Source organism: Cydia amplana, chromosome 14 (assembly GCF_948474715.1).
Source record: "Cydia amplana chromosome 14, ilCydAmpl1.1, whole genome shotgun sequence".
Classification (NCBI taxonomy): Eukaryota; Metazoa; Arthropoda; class Insecta; order Lepidoptera; family Tortricidae; genus Cydia; species Cydia amplana.
The window spans coordinates 2,277,539-2,293,590 of NC_086082.1; the positions used below are offsets into that span (position 1 = coordinate 2,277,539).

At 37.5% G+C, this 16,052-nt stretch overlaps 3 protein-coding genes across 3 annotated transcripts; 1 reads left to right on the top strand and 2 right to left on the bottom strand.

Annotated features, from left to right (window-relative positions):
• Positions 1-1,906: 1,906 nt before the first annotated feature.
• LOC134654310 (serine protease inhibitor swm-1-like) lies at positions 1,907-7,301 on the top strand. Its single transcript, XM_063509775.1, has 4 exons — positions 1,907-2,223; positions 5,709-5,888; positions 6,381-6,575; positions 7,054-7,301. The coding sequence occupies exons 1-4, from the start codon at positions 2,145-2,147 to the stop codon at positions 7,299-7,301; spliced, it is 702 nt and encodes a 233-aa protein (XP_063365845.1). The 5' UTR covers positions 1,907-2,144.
• LOC134653785 (uncharacterized) lies at positions 2,937-4,656 on the bottom strand. Its single transcript, XM_063509152.1, has 3 exons — positions 4,491-4,656; positions 4,191-4,332; positions 2,937-3,062 (listed from the first exon to the last, which is right to left on the bottom strand). The coding sequence occupies exons 1-3, from the start codon at positions 4,537-4,539 to the stop codon at positions 2,945-2,947; spliced, it is 309 nt and encodes a 102-aa protein (XP_063365222.1). The 5' UTR covers positions 4,540-4,656; the 3' UTR covers positions 2,937-2,944.
• Positions 7,302-7,716: 415 nt separating the features above from the next.
• On the bottom strand, positions 7,717-14,283 carry LOC134654311 (uncharacterized). The gene is made up of 5 exons (XM_063509776.1): positions 14,175-14,283; positions 11,918-12,006; positions 11,162-11,347; positions 7,887-7,944; positions 7,717-7,727 (listed from the first exon to the last, which is right to left on the bottom strand). The coding sequence occupies exons 1-5, from the start codon at positions 14,281-14,283 to the stop codon at positions 7,717-7,719; spliced, it is 453 nt and encodes a 150-aa protein (XP_063365846.1).
• Positions 14,284-16,052: the final 1,769 nt, after the last annotated feature.

Consider the following 16,052-nt stretch of genomic DNA (forward strand, 5'->3'; position numbering starts at 1 on the left):
TAAACAGCAACTTTCCCCTTGTAAAAAAAAAAAAACTATAGTTTAATTATGTTCTTGCTCTGTTGTTTTTCATGCGTTTTCGAGTTTTTAAATGCAAATTCATACACAACAGAGTTTTGCAAGCCAAATGCAGTTTTCATTGTGGTGTTTGTGCAGCTGTGATATATGGGCATGTTAATTGAGTTTGTCCGTATTTGTTATTAAATTTGGTAAATATTTGTTTTTTTTTGTTGGGTGAACAAGTCCGCCGTCCTTGTGCTTTGTTTTTTTTTAAGAATAAATTATTTTCACCCATATCGTACAGTCAGCGTCCATAATAGCGGATGAAACAACGTGCCTAAAATATCTGCCATCCTGAAATACTTCCCGCGGTCTGTCCCTATGTATGCTTAGATCTTTAAAACTACGCAACGGATTTTGATGCGGTTTTTTTAATAGATAGAGTGATTCAAGAGGAAGGTTTATGTATAATTTTTTAACCCGTGCAAAGCCGGGGCGGGTCGCTAGTTTCTAATAAAATAAGTACCTGTCTGTTCCAGTCTAATTTCACTCCATTCATCAAGCAGAATTTGAATTTTCAATGTCTAACTTTGACATTTGTGAATTTCGTTCAAATCAATATACAATGCAAGAGGAGAAATAAAATTAACATCAAGCCGATATCAAATCAAGATCAGATATTCAAAGTCCGAACCCCTCTCCATACTACCGTTGTACATGTAAGTAGGTATTAATCTGGCAAAGTAGCCCCTGCACTTTAACCTGATTGTGTGACGCACAAACATACGGTGTTTGTCAATGTATTATATTGCGGTTTATATCGAACCATGGTTCGGTTTTTTATAAAAGATAATTTTTGAAGTGAAAACTTCTTTAGCGGCGCTGGGCAGTGGGCACTTTTTGAGGTGGGGAAAAAATTATAAACTCGAGACACCGTGAGGCGATCACGTGACCGTAAGGTTTAGATGGCCTTTAAATCAATAAAGAAAAACGCAATGACATAATTCAATAAAGCTAGGTACATCTTGATGAAATCGCTAATAAAAGTGAACTCTAGTAAACTCAAAACTCAGAATATCATGACCAAATATATTTAGATGCGAGGTCTGCAAGGTAAAGCCCTTGCTACACGGTCGCCGACAAGGCCCCAGACCGCGTGGCCTTGGTCCGTCCCGGACCGTGTAGACAGTTGTTTCCAACAAAATTTGACCAAAACTGGCCAAGGACAGACCAAGGTCAGACGGTTAGAAGGCTTGTCGGCGACCGTGTAGCAAGGGCTTAACTTTACAATTTCTATTCGAATTTTAAACAATTAACGCTACAAATTTAAATTTCGAATTTTAAACTAGCTAACTGACCAGCAATTTTGGAACTAAAGTTTTTCAATAGAAAGGAGGATGGGTCAATTATACCATAGTGAAATATAATAAGACAAGAGTGCTCACTCCATACACCAGTTAGACTATTAATTTCAGTGTCTACATCTAGCATCGAGTAGCGGAACTATCAGTACTGCTACTTGACAATAGATGTAGCACCGACCGGAAAAGCTTATCTGAACAGCATAAGACTTTCCGGTCGGTGCTACATCTATTTTCAAGTAGCAGTACTGATAGTTCCGCTACTCGATGCTAGATGCTAATAGTCTTTTTGGTACTAAAACTGATGTATGGAGTGAGCACTCTATGTATTTTTTTCTCTATGATTATACATAGTGCTGCAGACATTTAGGACTCATTGAGTCATTGAGTTTTCACTTCTGTCGGCACTCCCGGAGTGCAACCCGTTGTTTTTATTATTTCCGAAGAATATATTTCATATTTCAAGGTCCTACCTTCTATGGGTTTGGTTGTGTGTTTCAATCAGTATTTATATAACGTAATTGTTAAAAACTATTTAGATTTGGTTCTATTCACCCCGTTAGTGTTTATTATAGTTTTTACAAACAATATACATTGCGAAACACTTTATCAATTAAATTGCTCAATCTTGCTCTACATTAACGCACCGACGATTCAAGGATGTCACATTTTTTACACACCAGATGCCCGTTCAACCAGAAAAAGGTCATTTCGCAGCCTAGTTCATTAAAATCGGATTGTTATTCTATCTCTGAACATCACTGAAACTGGTCGCTTTGAAAAATGTCGAAATTCACGGGAAATATTGTTTTTATTTACTGTTGTGTGGTGACCCTAGTAGTAGGGGTGTACATTGCCAAAGGTAAGTTAAATTGTAATTAACTTTTATTTATTATACAGGGTGCATCCTGTAACAGGAGCAATAAATTAAACTAAAGGCTGTACTCCTCAAACTGACCAACATTTGCTCAGCAACTTTTAAAAATTATGAATCCTTTCGACTTCCCCTTTTTCATACATAATAAATATTGCCTTCAATGTACGCTGACATCAGTGTGTTTGACGTTGCTTGTCACGCTTAAAACATAACAAAATTTGCAGTACATTGCGTCTTAGAATAAACTTTAGTGTAATAAAAATCAAAACACGAGTTATTTTCGAAAGTTGCTGAACAAATGTTGGTCAGTTTGAGGAGTACAGCCTACAGTTTAATTTATTGCTCCTGTTACATGAAACACCCTGTATGTTTTTTTTTATAATTTTGCTTGATTTGTTTTTGATTTTTGTTTACTGTTTATGTCAGAATCCAAATATTGATTATCTATACGTACTGGAGAATGTAGTATAGTCAAAGAATTTAATTTCCGACCCATTGCGCACCTTGTCACAGTGATTCATAAGCGCATTGTAATATGCGGAATATGTCTACTTGATTAATAAACTATCTTTATCTTTATAAATTGGCACTCATATCCCTAGTGAATTCCCCATTTCACTAAATAATATGTACCTATCTATATATATATATTTTAACTGCAGTAAATATGTATCTATATATATTTTAACAAGATATTTATTTTATTTTATCTAAAATAAACAAAGTCCATGGGCAACTTCGCCAGGGTTTTCATGAAGTATTGGTCTCTGCAGCTGTATGCCGCCACACACGGTCCGTCAGGATACGCACGTACCGTTTCATGCCTGAAAACAAATACGTGTTGTAAATTTTCTAAACTCCGTACAAAACTCTTCATGGGGAGTACTTATGGAAGGGGTTCCTTTGTTTCCCAAAAAGTTTTAAGCCATAATGTACCTATTGTTTGTCATAATACTGAAACCGTTAACAGGATTTCCGTAAGGTTATCCTATAGATAGGTTAGGTTTGTTTTATGGCAATCCTGAAAAGTGACGCGTTTCGGAACCAAATGAATTACGACTAACGAAAATGCGGGCAAACGATACATTATGACTTAAAACTTTTTGGGCAGCAATAGAGACCCCTTGGAATATCGGTCTCCCAAATTGATTAAATGCGTTTTTTTATACGACGATACCAATTCCAACTATCAAAATGGTATTTGTGACATATTCTGTCTGCCCCGACGCTAATAATTTCTGTAACAGCATTGGCCTCATTCAATTGTTTGATGAATGATGCCGATGAATGAATGTTAGTACTTGCAAACCCAGCGCCCCAGCAATGGTCGAGCCTCCTGCCTAGAGTCTTACTCCTCACTTTGTGGTCGTTGCTCGTCCAGTAAGTATACTCCTCGTAGAACATGCATGATTTGTAGTTCTATAGTTAAGAGTGACAGAGATAGCACTAGCTTTAATAATTACTTGCAAACGCAGCCGCCCCAGCAGTGGTCGAGCCTCCTGGCTGGAGTCCTACTCCTCACTTTGTGGTCGTTACTCGTCCAGCAAGTGTACTCCTCGTAGAACATGCACGATTTGTAGTTCTGCAGTTAAGTGTGACAGAGATAGCACTAGCTTTAATAATTACTTGCAAACGCAGCCGCCCCAGCAGTGGTCAAGCCTCCTGGCTGGTGTCCTACTCCTCACTTTGTGGTCGTTGCTCGTCCAGCAAGTGTACTCCTTGTAGAACATGCACGATTTGTAGTTCTGCAGTTAAGTGTGACAGAGATAGCACTAGCTTTAATAATTACTTGCAAACGCAGCCGCCCCAGCAGTGGTCGAGCCTCCTGGCTGGAGTCCTACTCCTCACTTTGTGGTCGTTACTCGTCCAGCAAGTGTACTCCTCGTAGAACATGCACGATTTGTAGTTCTGCAGTTAAGTGTGACAGAGATAGCACTAGCTTTAATAATTACTTGCAAACGCAGCCGCCCCAGCAGTGGTCGAGCCTCCTGGCTGGTGTTCTACTCCTCACTTTGTGGTCGTTGCTTGTCCAGCAAGTGTACTCCTCGTAGAACATGCACGATTTGTAGTTCTCGCCGTACGGGCAATCATGTGCTGAAATTATTTCAAGGGGTATATGGGGTAGGTATATTTCATTTATAGAGTACTGGGTGATTTTGGGGTCGTGTCAAAAATCACCTAATATGACTTCTAAGAATAATTATAGTATGTTTTAATCCCATTCACGTAAAAGCTTAAAGGTAGGCACTTACTTAACATGACGCCTGAGGCACACCCCACAAGTAAAGAAATAAACCACATCTTTACCAGAAATAATTTTAGGCTTACACTACAGCACCATAAAATTTCTATTCTAAACTCAAAAGCATTGAAAACGGATCTCTCATGGCAAAGTCGGTTTTCATTGATCCCGAGTGTAGGAAACTCAGGCGTCACATAGACTTTCTTCAAAATTTGATTTGTATTATGCATAAGTTACGAATCTCACAAGTAGGTAGTAGTCTAGTAGTCAAATATACTGCTAGTTACTAATTTTGAAAACAACGGATACAACACGGCAATCAATCGACAATCATAAACTTCGATTCAAAGCAATTATGCAATTAGAATTCAATTAAGTAGTAAAAACCATTTTGGCTGATTAGTTCTGGTCTGGTGTTCACGCTCGGTGGATCTTTCTCTCGCGGCCATTTGTTTTTCCTCGTATCTGTGGAAGTTTCTGGTTGATGACAGATCGTTAAATTCTTTAGTAGCTACGTGGGTACAGTCGCCATCAGACATATCGGAGCGGCCAAGGTGTTCAGAATATCTGAACACGCACTCTAACGGCCTGGCAATAGAGGCGTGTTCAGATATTTGGGGTCGCCAGACTGTACTTCGATGACAGGTCGTGGATTTCTCTTTTAAAATCAAACTTGGCATTTCTTACAATAGATGGAAGCCAAAGTTACTTTTAAAAATAAGTGACATCCTTTCGATTTTTAGCATTTTCAATTAATTTAACAAGGTACCACCTGTAACATTTGCTGAACTTAGCTGTAGATTAAATTACGTTATTTATATCTATTTGTATGTAGTTAATAACGTATTGAGAAGTAAGGAATTAAAAACACCTGAGACCCCGGAACAAATATCCGTATCCGTATTTCAACCTAGGACCATCGGCTTCATAGGCAGGGTCACTATCAACTAGGGGTCATGTCACTTATCTTTGCAGCTGACTGTACATAAATCATTTATTTTTCGTGATAAACTTAGTGTAAGTACATACAAAAGTAACATTATAAGGTATAAAATATACATAATTACATATTGTTTACCATGCTGACCCGAGAGCGCTGGTCTTTCGGCGAGTCCATTTGTGGGCCACATCGCAGCTGTACGGCACAGCCTCGTAGAACGAAACGCATCCACTTGTTCTCAGTCTACCGCTTTCTCTACTCCTACTCAAACAAAACATCCCATTTCAGAAGAATGTCCTCCCAACGAAGAGTACCTCCTCTGTGGCACCGCCTGCCCCTTCAACTGCTCCAACCCTGGTCCGGTTCCTGTCACCTGTTCGGATGACTGCATCGAGGGATGCTTCTGCAAGTCTGGCTTCCTGAGGAACGATACTGGGGAGTGTGTTAACGCTGATGAGTGTATTGGAGGTACCTATTTATTTTGGAAGTTTTATATTATTTCTGTTGTTCGGCCGGAAAGCGTAAACTTTCGGCCCGCTGCGATAAACGAATTTGCCAGTTTCCGTCGGACAGAAAAATTGCTGGCCAGTAAACAAACGGCCAGGAACATTATGACATTACTGCCCTAGGTATGTAACAAAGGTACTATTTTAGTTTCTAATCAAACACACGTGCGACCCAAGGGGTTGTAAGCTGACATCATTGTGTATGGACGGAGCAGAATTTTCATTAACAATCTGCATTTTTGATTTGCACAGAGTGAATTTGTATGACCATTTTCATGATATGACCAACCGATCATTTCATAAAAATGATTGCCATATCATGGAATCAACTCTTAGATCTGACCTCCACATCAACATGCGTATGCCTTAGAGGATAGCAAACTGAGCATTGCCATTTCCACACTAACTCTGCTAACCCATTAATCATTTTTCAACATTTTTATATGTCTCACAGAAACCAACCCAATCTGCTCAGCCAACGAAGAGTTCCTCGCTTGCGGTACAGCCTGCGCGCGCACCTGCACCGATCCTGAACCCTTGAACTGTGGTCTGGCTTGCAGTATGGGGTGCTTCTGCAAGTCTGGTTACGTCAGGAATCAGAAGACGAACAAATGTGTCACGTTGGACAAATGTCCAGTTTCCCTTGTTGGTAAGTATTAGACTGTGTCACAGCTTGTAATGACTCGGAGACAAAACTATGGTCTAGCTTGCAGTATGGAGTGCTTCTAAGTCAGGAATCGTGTAAATGTGTCACGTTGGACAAATGTCCAGTTTCCTCTGTTGGTAAGTAGACACAACGTCTTGTAATGACTCGGAGACTAAACTGTGGTCTAGCTTGTATGGTTGCTTTTGCAAGTAGGTACCTATGTCAGGGATCAGAAGATGAACAAATGTGTCACGTTGGACAAATGTCCAGGTTCCTCTGTTGGTAAGACAATGTAACAGCTTGTAATGACTCGGAGACTAAACAGTGGTTCAGCCTGTAATGCGGTCCTCTTGGTGAGTTGCTATGTGTAAGCATTTTACGTCAAAAATGTGACAGTTACGTCAGTGGCGCCCTTAATATTTTTCTACAATTTCTTGTCGGACAATACTGCTGCCCTACTGACCTTACCATCTGCTTCCAGAGCTATGTCTAAACCAGAACGAAGTCTACGACCTATGCCTAGCCAGCTGCGAGCCCTCCTGCGCTGACCCCACCCCCATCTGCAGTAAGAAGTGCACCGGCGGCTGCGTGTGCGCACCCGGTCTGCTCCGCGACGGTTTTGGGGATTGCGTCAGTGTGGACAAGTGTGGAAATGGCAACAGCACCGATGGGGCGCTCAAGCAGTACATGGATATTATTAGTAAAATTATGACTTTGTCCAAACCGTAGATGTATTTAAGAATTTCACATGTACCTAAGTATAATATATAAGTGTGTAAAGGATTCACTCATCGTTTTAATTAGATTGTGACCATCTCTTTGTGAAAAGGATCCATAGACAAACGTTGTATTATTGATATAAGACTCTTAAGTAAAAAAAAATGGCGGGGTGTCGGTGACATAGTTATGTTAAGCTATTGCTAATAAATCAGATGTCTAGTTTAATTTACAGGATATATTTAGTGAATAATCCCTTACCATCGTATTTTCACGGAAACGCACGAACGTGTCATATTTCAGTCACTTTCAGTACAAAAAGTACTGAGGTTGACTGAAGTTGCATGACAAATACGAAAGTTTCTGAGCAAATACGATGGCAAAGGATTATTCTAGTTTGTGTTCAAAAGTTTTGATGATAATCTTATTATTTTATACCTGTAACAGAACAATGAAAATAAATACTTCAAAAACATTTTTACTAATTTTATTTGCTTAAAATAGAAAATAGGAATACTTAAATACTATACAGAAATATGGAATACTTTCATCTAATTAAACATAACTGGAATAATATATAAAATAATAATAAAATACTATGTTCGCACTTGATCGAAGAGGTGTTTATCATTGGTAGTGTTATGATATTAGCCATCTGTAACAAAAAAATCTAGTTATTATAACGAGCTTATTAAAATATTTTGGTATTTCCTACAACAACAACAATAACAACAAGAACAAGTTACTGCCAAAAATATTTTTGCTTTTCAATTACTGCTGACTGTACTTCATCTCCTTTGCATAGTTTATATCTATCAAGTAGGTACCTATATATTATACCTAATTCTAAAGACCTTATCTAATGAGCCTAACACAATGTAGGTACCTATGTGTGTTATTTTATCGAATACTTCCTTTGGTCACTTTCGTAAATATCTGACCCTGTTTTAAGTTTTACTATATTAAATATTTCAATATTTATGTAAGGTTAGTTTCAATGGAACTAAGTAATTGCACTCTTTTAGTGATTGTACCTACCTACATGAGGGAATGTAGATAATATTTCAAATTTCAAAAATAATTACATACCTAGAACTTTATCAAGTTAATTGAATAAACGATAAGTACCTAAGTAAAATAAGAAGAAGGGCTTGCCGCAAGAGTTTCTTCCAAACGAAATTAAAGACGATTTTAAACGAAAAAAATAATTTAACTTGATTCCTGGTTATTTCTAACCGTACCTTATACTGCCATCTGTTGGCAAAATAAAGAATGAAACCTACGTTAAGATAATAACCGCCATCTATCGACTACGCTTTGAATTATAATGCCAATAGGCTGACTTTCAGTTATCGCTGACCAAGCTTTCATGCACGTAACTTGAGTTTGTATTTAGTACACGTATGTCATCATAGATGGCCCTGTTGACAAACTTGTTATATAAAAAATATGTATAGCAAAATGCTTTACAGTAGACCAGGTACTCTTAGTATTCACATTCACCCGTTCAAAGCAGCTTATTGTGGTAGGGCAGAGGTCACCAAATGGCGGACCGCGATCCGCATCCGGACCGCCAACCTATTTAATTTTTTTGCTTATTTAATAAACCCAAGGAGGAATGGACCGCAATGGTCATTTTATTTTAAGAACCGGACGCCTGAAAAAACTAATTGGTGACTCCTGTGGTAGGTTATCTCACTACAAAATGGTTCGACATGCTCTTGGTCGGTTTAATGACTTTTTTGGCACAAAAATCTCTAGAAAGAAGTGCGGTTGTTTTAATGTCATACGACGTTTCTTTTTAGTCATTTCTGCTTTCTGAATCAAACATGTTTGTATTTCTTTTTATTCAAAAACGAAACTAACTAACTAACCTAGCACCCGCCACACGACACAGCCGTCACCTTTATGTATTCGTCCAACCGTATCCCGTACGCCAAGTACGAATAACTGCCGTATTCGAACTTCAAGATATTCACAAGAGACGACACGTACTAGATCCATTGTAGATACGTTATAGTTTAGAGTTCAACTAGTTCTCTTTTGCAGCGCAATTCGGGCAACCAATCTCATTTTTACGTTAAGAGTAGATAGAGTTAGATATCTATTAGATGTGAATTGGATCTCTAAGTAATATCGAAATCGTTCAAGAGTATCTCCAGAATCGCGCAAATGTCAAATTTGACAGGTTAGATCATAAACATATCGTTATCGTATCTTGGTGATGTCTAAAAGATATCTATTTCAAAATCCGAATCGGGCCCTAAGACAGGAACTCCGAATGGTTTGACGCCAGTCGGACCTTGCTTCTGGACCCTGTGGCGATGTGAGATTGCAGCTGCATTGCAGAATCTTGACTTAGCGATAGCCTCATTCTAAATTTCTGACCGAAGTCAATCTATTTCGCCTTATAACACCATATTTCTGGACCCTGTAGTACTTTGCATGGGGCTAACTAAAGCATACTAGAATCTACAGTCTAATCGATGAATGATTCGGCGGGCGTCGGTTAATCCTATTAGATATCTATTAGCCCTATAAAGACACTAAAACTAATCAAATGTTCTAACTTACAAGCCTACTGTTGCTAATGCAAGACATATTGTATATTGTATGTACATATATTTCATTGCGGAATTTAATCCTGCCTACTACCCGATATTTACAGATTAAAAATAAGTGGAAAATTGGTGGGCTTTTCAACATAGCGACTCTTTTCTATAATTTTATTTCTGCCTGCTGAATCAAAAAATAAGTATGTTTAACCGATGAAAAAAACGGAGGAGGTTCTCAAGTCGACTCGTATATATTTTTTTTTATGTATGACCACGCATACATATCTTTTTACAGAGTAGTTCGATTTTGATAATTATTTTTTTATTGGAAAGGGTATACCCCGAAGTTGGTCCCATATAAATTTGGAAAAAAAAATCCAACCTTAAGGGTAGGAAAATAGGGGATGATTGATTTTTCACTCACCAATTGAAAGTAAAAATGCAAAAATAAAAACTTTTTACACAAAATAAAACCGACTTCAAAAAGGATGAAATAAAATATTATCCTTTTTGAAGTCTACCAACCAATATGTTTGAAGTCGGTGCCAAGCCAAGTAGTATCAATACCAGTCAAAAATAATCAGCTTTATGGCTATAAATCCCATTTTTTATTTAAATATAGGTATTATGTCTACAAGTTACAACTAACCTAGCACCCGCCACACGACACAGCCGTCACCTTTTTGTACTCTTCCTCCAGTATCCCGTACGCCAAGTACGAATAAGACAGGAACTCCGAATGGTTCGACGCCAGGCGGAACACCATACTTCGGGAACCCTGTGGCGTTGTGAGATTGCAGCTGCATTGCAGTTTTTTGACTTAGCGATAGCCTAATTTTAAATTTCTGACCGAAGTCAATCTATTTCGCCTTATAACACCATATTTCTGGACCCTGTAGTATTTTGCATTCGGCTAAAGCATACTAGAATCAACTAGTATCTACAGTACAATTGATGAATAATTCGGTGGTCGTCGATTAATCCTATTTTTAGATATCTATTAGCCCTATAAAGACACTAAAACTAATCAAATGTTACAAGCCTACTGTTGCTAATGTAAGACATATTTTATATTGTATGTAGACATATTTTAGTGCGGAATTTTATCCGGCCTACTACCCGATATTTCCAGATTCAAAAAGATTAAAATAAGTGGAAAAGTGGTGGGCTTTTCAACGTAGCGATTCATTTCTATAATTTTGATTATTTCTGCCTGCTGAATAAAAAAAATAGTATTTTTTATTTAAATATAGGTATTAATTATTATGTCTACAAGTTACAACTAACCTAGCACCCGCCACACGACACAGCCGTCACCTTTTTGTACTCGTCCTCCCGTATCCCGTACGCCAAGTACGAATAAGACAGGAACTCCGAATGGTTCGACGCCAGGCGGAACACCATACTTCGGGAACCCGTGGAACCCGATGTGACGCAGAAATCCACTTCGCCTAATGCGTCCACTGTGGCGGATACTTCCAGGTAGGATATTACGTAGTTTTTCTGAAAGAGAACGGAGAACTGTAAGAAATAAACAGAGAAGTGCGATTTGACTTTTCAGCATAAAACCCTGTAGTAGGTACCTACTTATTAGTAGGAATCGAAGTATTCATCGTATGGTAAGATTATACTGAGCCATGGAGTCGATATTTAACATTAAAATTAAAGTCATACTCATTCTTATACTAAATGCCTTTATAAACATCGCATCATTCGCATCCTAAGCATTCGCTTCAAAATAATTAAATCTATAAATCAACATAGCATACCTAAATGATAAAACAAAGTCGCTTCCCGCTGTCTGTCTGTCTCTATGTACCTATGCTTAGATCTTTAAAACTACGTTTTGCCGATTTATAACAGATAGAGTGATTCAAGAGAAAGGTTTAAGTATGTAATAATTTGTTAACCGTGCGAAGCCGGGGCGGGTCGCTAGTTCTAAATAAAACACAATTATTATTAAGTATATTAGAATTTTTTCAAGTGCGCAAAATATATTGATACCCATCAGAAATGATTTATTATTAATGGAGAATGATTATGAAACGTTAAAGGTAATAATATAATAATTACCTTAGCGGTGGCGGTGACGGTGACGAAGAATGGGTCGTAATTGTTACGATGGCGGTACCGGTCGGACCCGCCGACCATTGGCAGAGAATCTGGAAATATGAGGTAATAGTTGAATCTTCATACTCGATAGCGTGACGTGACGTACGGTTTGCGTTAATCAGTCTATCAGTCAGTCAGAGCCCGTACCATGAGTCACTGACAGTGTCAAAACTGACATTTACGGTATCGAGAACGTAATTTACTCTCTATTCTCTATAGGTACATCTCGTTTGCACTAATATGCGAGTACGAGCGAGATGTATAGAAAGTAAATTACGTTCTCGACGGCGTTTATGTCAGTGCCAAACTGATATGATGGTAGCCGTACAGTCAGTCATTTTTTTTAAGTCATTTTATATGGGATTTTGAACAACGCACGAAGCGGAACTTTTTGGAAACTCGAAATCCCATACAAAATGAGACTCACGCTATCGAATGTTTACACTAGGGGTACTTATAGTTAATTTTAAGCGAGTTAGGTACCTACTTACAATTTATGGGATGATTATTTTATTTATTTTTGTATGCTTGAGCATGTGCCGTAATAATAACGCATGTTTTTAGGGTTCCGTAGCCAAATGGCAAAAAACGGAACCCTTATAGATTCGTCATGTCTGTCTGTCTGTCCGTCTGTCCGTCTGTCCGTCTGTCTGTCCGTCCGTATGTCACAGCCACTTTTCTCCGAAACTATAAGAACTATACTGTTGAAACTTGGTAAGTAGATGTATTCTGTGAACCGCATTAAGATTTTCACACAAAAATAGAAAAAAAACAATAAATTTTTGGGGTTCCCCATACTTCAAACTGAAACTCAAAAAATTTTTTTTCATCAAACCTATGCGTGTGGGGTATCTATGGATAGGTCTTCAAAAATGATATTGAGGTTTCTAATATCATTTTTTTCTAAACTGAATAGTTTGCGCGAGAGACACTTCCAAAGTGGTAAAATGTGTGTCCCCCCCCCTGTAACTTCTAAAATAAGAGAATGATAAAACTAAAAAAAATATATGATGTACATTACCATGTAAACTTCCACCGAAAATTGGTTTGAACGAGATCTAGTAAGTAGTTTTTTTTTATACGTCTTAAATCGCCTAAATACGGAACCCTTCATGGGCGAGTCCGACTCGCACTTGGCCGCTTTTTTTCGTCTATTTAGCGTTTATTTCACCCAACGACGGAAAGGGTTATTTATTATAACATAACTTATAAGTTTAAAAACTTTAGCAGGCTGTGTATGTACTCGTACCTACCCATTTTGGTATTAACTTATGTACATATGTGTCAGGGTAGGTATGTTTTTGTAGTATATTCCACTGTATTGAGCCGATTTTGGTGAATGAGGTGTTATAATTTGATTGGTTTTTATGACGGCTAAATTATGCCTTGACTATATTTTTAATCATCTTTAAAAAAAGTAGAGGGATTTACTTTTGAAAAAGCTTACGTAGTCGGGTTCATCCCGGAATTTCTTAAAAAAATTAAAAGTTCAAAAATTCTTCTATTGTCTTTGTTTATGTTACTGTACATTTATTGTAAACTACGAGTTTTGTGAGGTGTGCAATAATGAGTATTGTATTGTAATTCATAACTCGGAAACTATGAAAAATCGGCTAACATACATGGGGTATATTCTGATAGCCCACGATGTGAGGGATCTAAAAAAAAATATTGGACGTCGAGGTTTGGACCACCCTGTATATACAGGGTGCCATTTGAGTCGTGATCAGAAATATGTTTTTCTAACTCCATAAACAACGAGCAATTTAATGCCCCTACTCTTACTAAAATCAGACAAGATTTTTTTTATTTTCTGTTTATTTTTTGTCATTTATTTTACTTATATAAGTGGATTTAGGATATAACAACGGCTTATTGAGATAATTAAATTAGTAAATTGAATCGCCTCTTTGAATCGGAACTGTCATTGACATCAATTTTGTCATTTGTCCCAGTTAGATATAAAATTTACTAAATTTTTCATTTGAAATATTCTACAAAGCTGTTTAAATACCACATTGCCACTTGTAAACGTAAAATAAATGACAAAAAATTAACAAAAAAAAACTTGTCTGATTTTAGTAAGAGTAGAGGCATTAAATTGCTCGTTGTTTATGGTGTTAGAAAAACATATTACTGATCACGACTCAAATGGCACCCTGTAGGTATATATATGTTCTTAGTAAATTAAATTTTTAGCTATGTAGTAAGTACTTACGATCATATTCAATCCCAACTTTGAAATTCTTCGTCTCATACGTCTGAGGCAGTGACGTCACACCCAAACTACCCACAGCCAAAACCACCAGAATGATTCTCCCCAACATATTGCGACAAACAATAAAACAATACTGACATTCTTTTAAGATGAACGATTTACACTCTACAATCAAGTTCACAAACATCTGTACAAGCTAACGTTCCATAAATATATTTACACGCCTTTCAAACACTGATAAATAATGACGTGTAAATATATTTCTGGAAAGCTGGTTTGTATAGATGTTTGTTAACTCGACCGTACAAAAGGCCATTGCAAAATGGTCTTTAAGACAACGTGATAGAGATGAGATAATCTTTATCGTGTTTTATCGAATTTCGGATGTCAGATATTTCCTCTTATAGGTGATAAAGTGAAGTGTCGTAATGTTATCTAGAGATAATCTTTTGCACCTGGATATATGAGAAAACGTATGTGTGTCATTGTCGAATGATAAGTTTTTAAATAAATAAATATAAGACCGCCTGTTGTTACCTCTATTGTCTTTGTTTATGTTATTGTACATTTATTGTAAACTACGTGTATGTGAGGTGTGCAATAAAGAGTTTTGTATTGTATTGTATATTCCAATGTAGGTTTGCCAGGCCCTTAAGGCCCCATAGTTTCGTGTTCTTCTTTCTCATTATTGTAAGTTTAAAAAAAGGGAATGTCATCGCTGAGTTCCCTCAAAAATAAAAATGCGCATTTTTAGGAGCAGCATTCATAATTTTTCTACTCCCGTACTTTTATTTGTCATTTAAAGAGTCGTGCACACACCTTTAAAACCCTACCTACAAGTCTTTAGTCTATTCCCCAAAAAAGAATTTGTGCATACACGCAGTATCTTTTTGGCGATTTTACGATACTTCGTGTAATAACCACTTAAAAAATATTGAATGAAATACAGTGTTGCCAACCTTATTTTATATGTCATCTCTGACAAATAAGTAAACCATAGACATTTATTTATTTATTTCATTCATTCATTCTTTTCCCGCCCGTACCTACCCTCCATTTTTGCTACTTCTTGAATTAAAAATATTTGTTAAATTTCAATTTTATTTCAAAGTAAGTGCTTGGTCGTAGAAAAATTATTGTATGCAACGTTGTTTAACCGAGTCAAAAAATACTCGTGGCGTCTTTATTAACAATTTTCGGTTTCGTCTCAAATTGTTACTCACGCCACTCGCCTTTTTCGACCTCTCTTAAACAACGGTTGCATAAAATACTATTACCTTTTGTGCATTAAATTGTTACGAATTTTTAAAGTGCATTTGTGGTCGTGATTTTTTCTTATCGAGCCAAAGTAAAAAAGAAACAGAATTCGAATCGCTGACGTCCCTAGAGAAAATCCGCAAGATCCGGCCAAGTGCGAGTCGGAGCTCGCGCACGGAGGGTTCCGCACCATCAACAAAAAATAGAGCAAAACAAGCAAAAAAACGGTCACCCATCCAAGTACCTACTGACCCCGCCCGACGTTGCTTAACTTCGGTCAAAAATCACGTTTGTTGTATGGGAGCCCCACTTATTATTTTATTCTGTTTTTAGTATTTGTTGTTATAGCGGCAACAGAAATACATCATCTGTGAAAATTTCAACTGTCTAGCTATCACGGTTCGTGAGATAAGTACAGCCTGGTGACAGACGGACGGACGGACGGACAGACAGCGGAGTCTTAGTAATAGGGTCCCGTTTTTACCCTTTGGATACGGAACCCTAAAAAGTGGTAAGTACCTACGATTTTTCAAAACTTCCGCTCTCTCAACCTACAGCACCTTAAGATAATCCATACCTGTATGAATTATAATATGATGGAAATATCCTCCCAAATCCCAG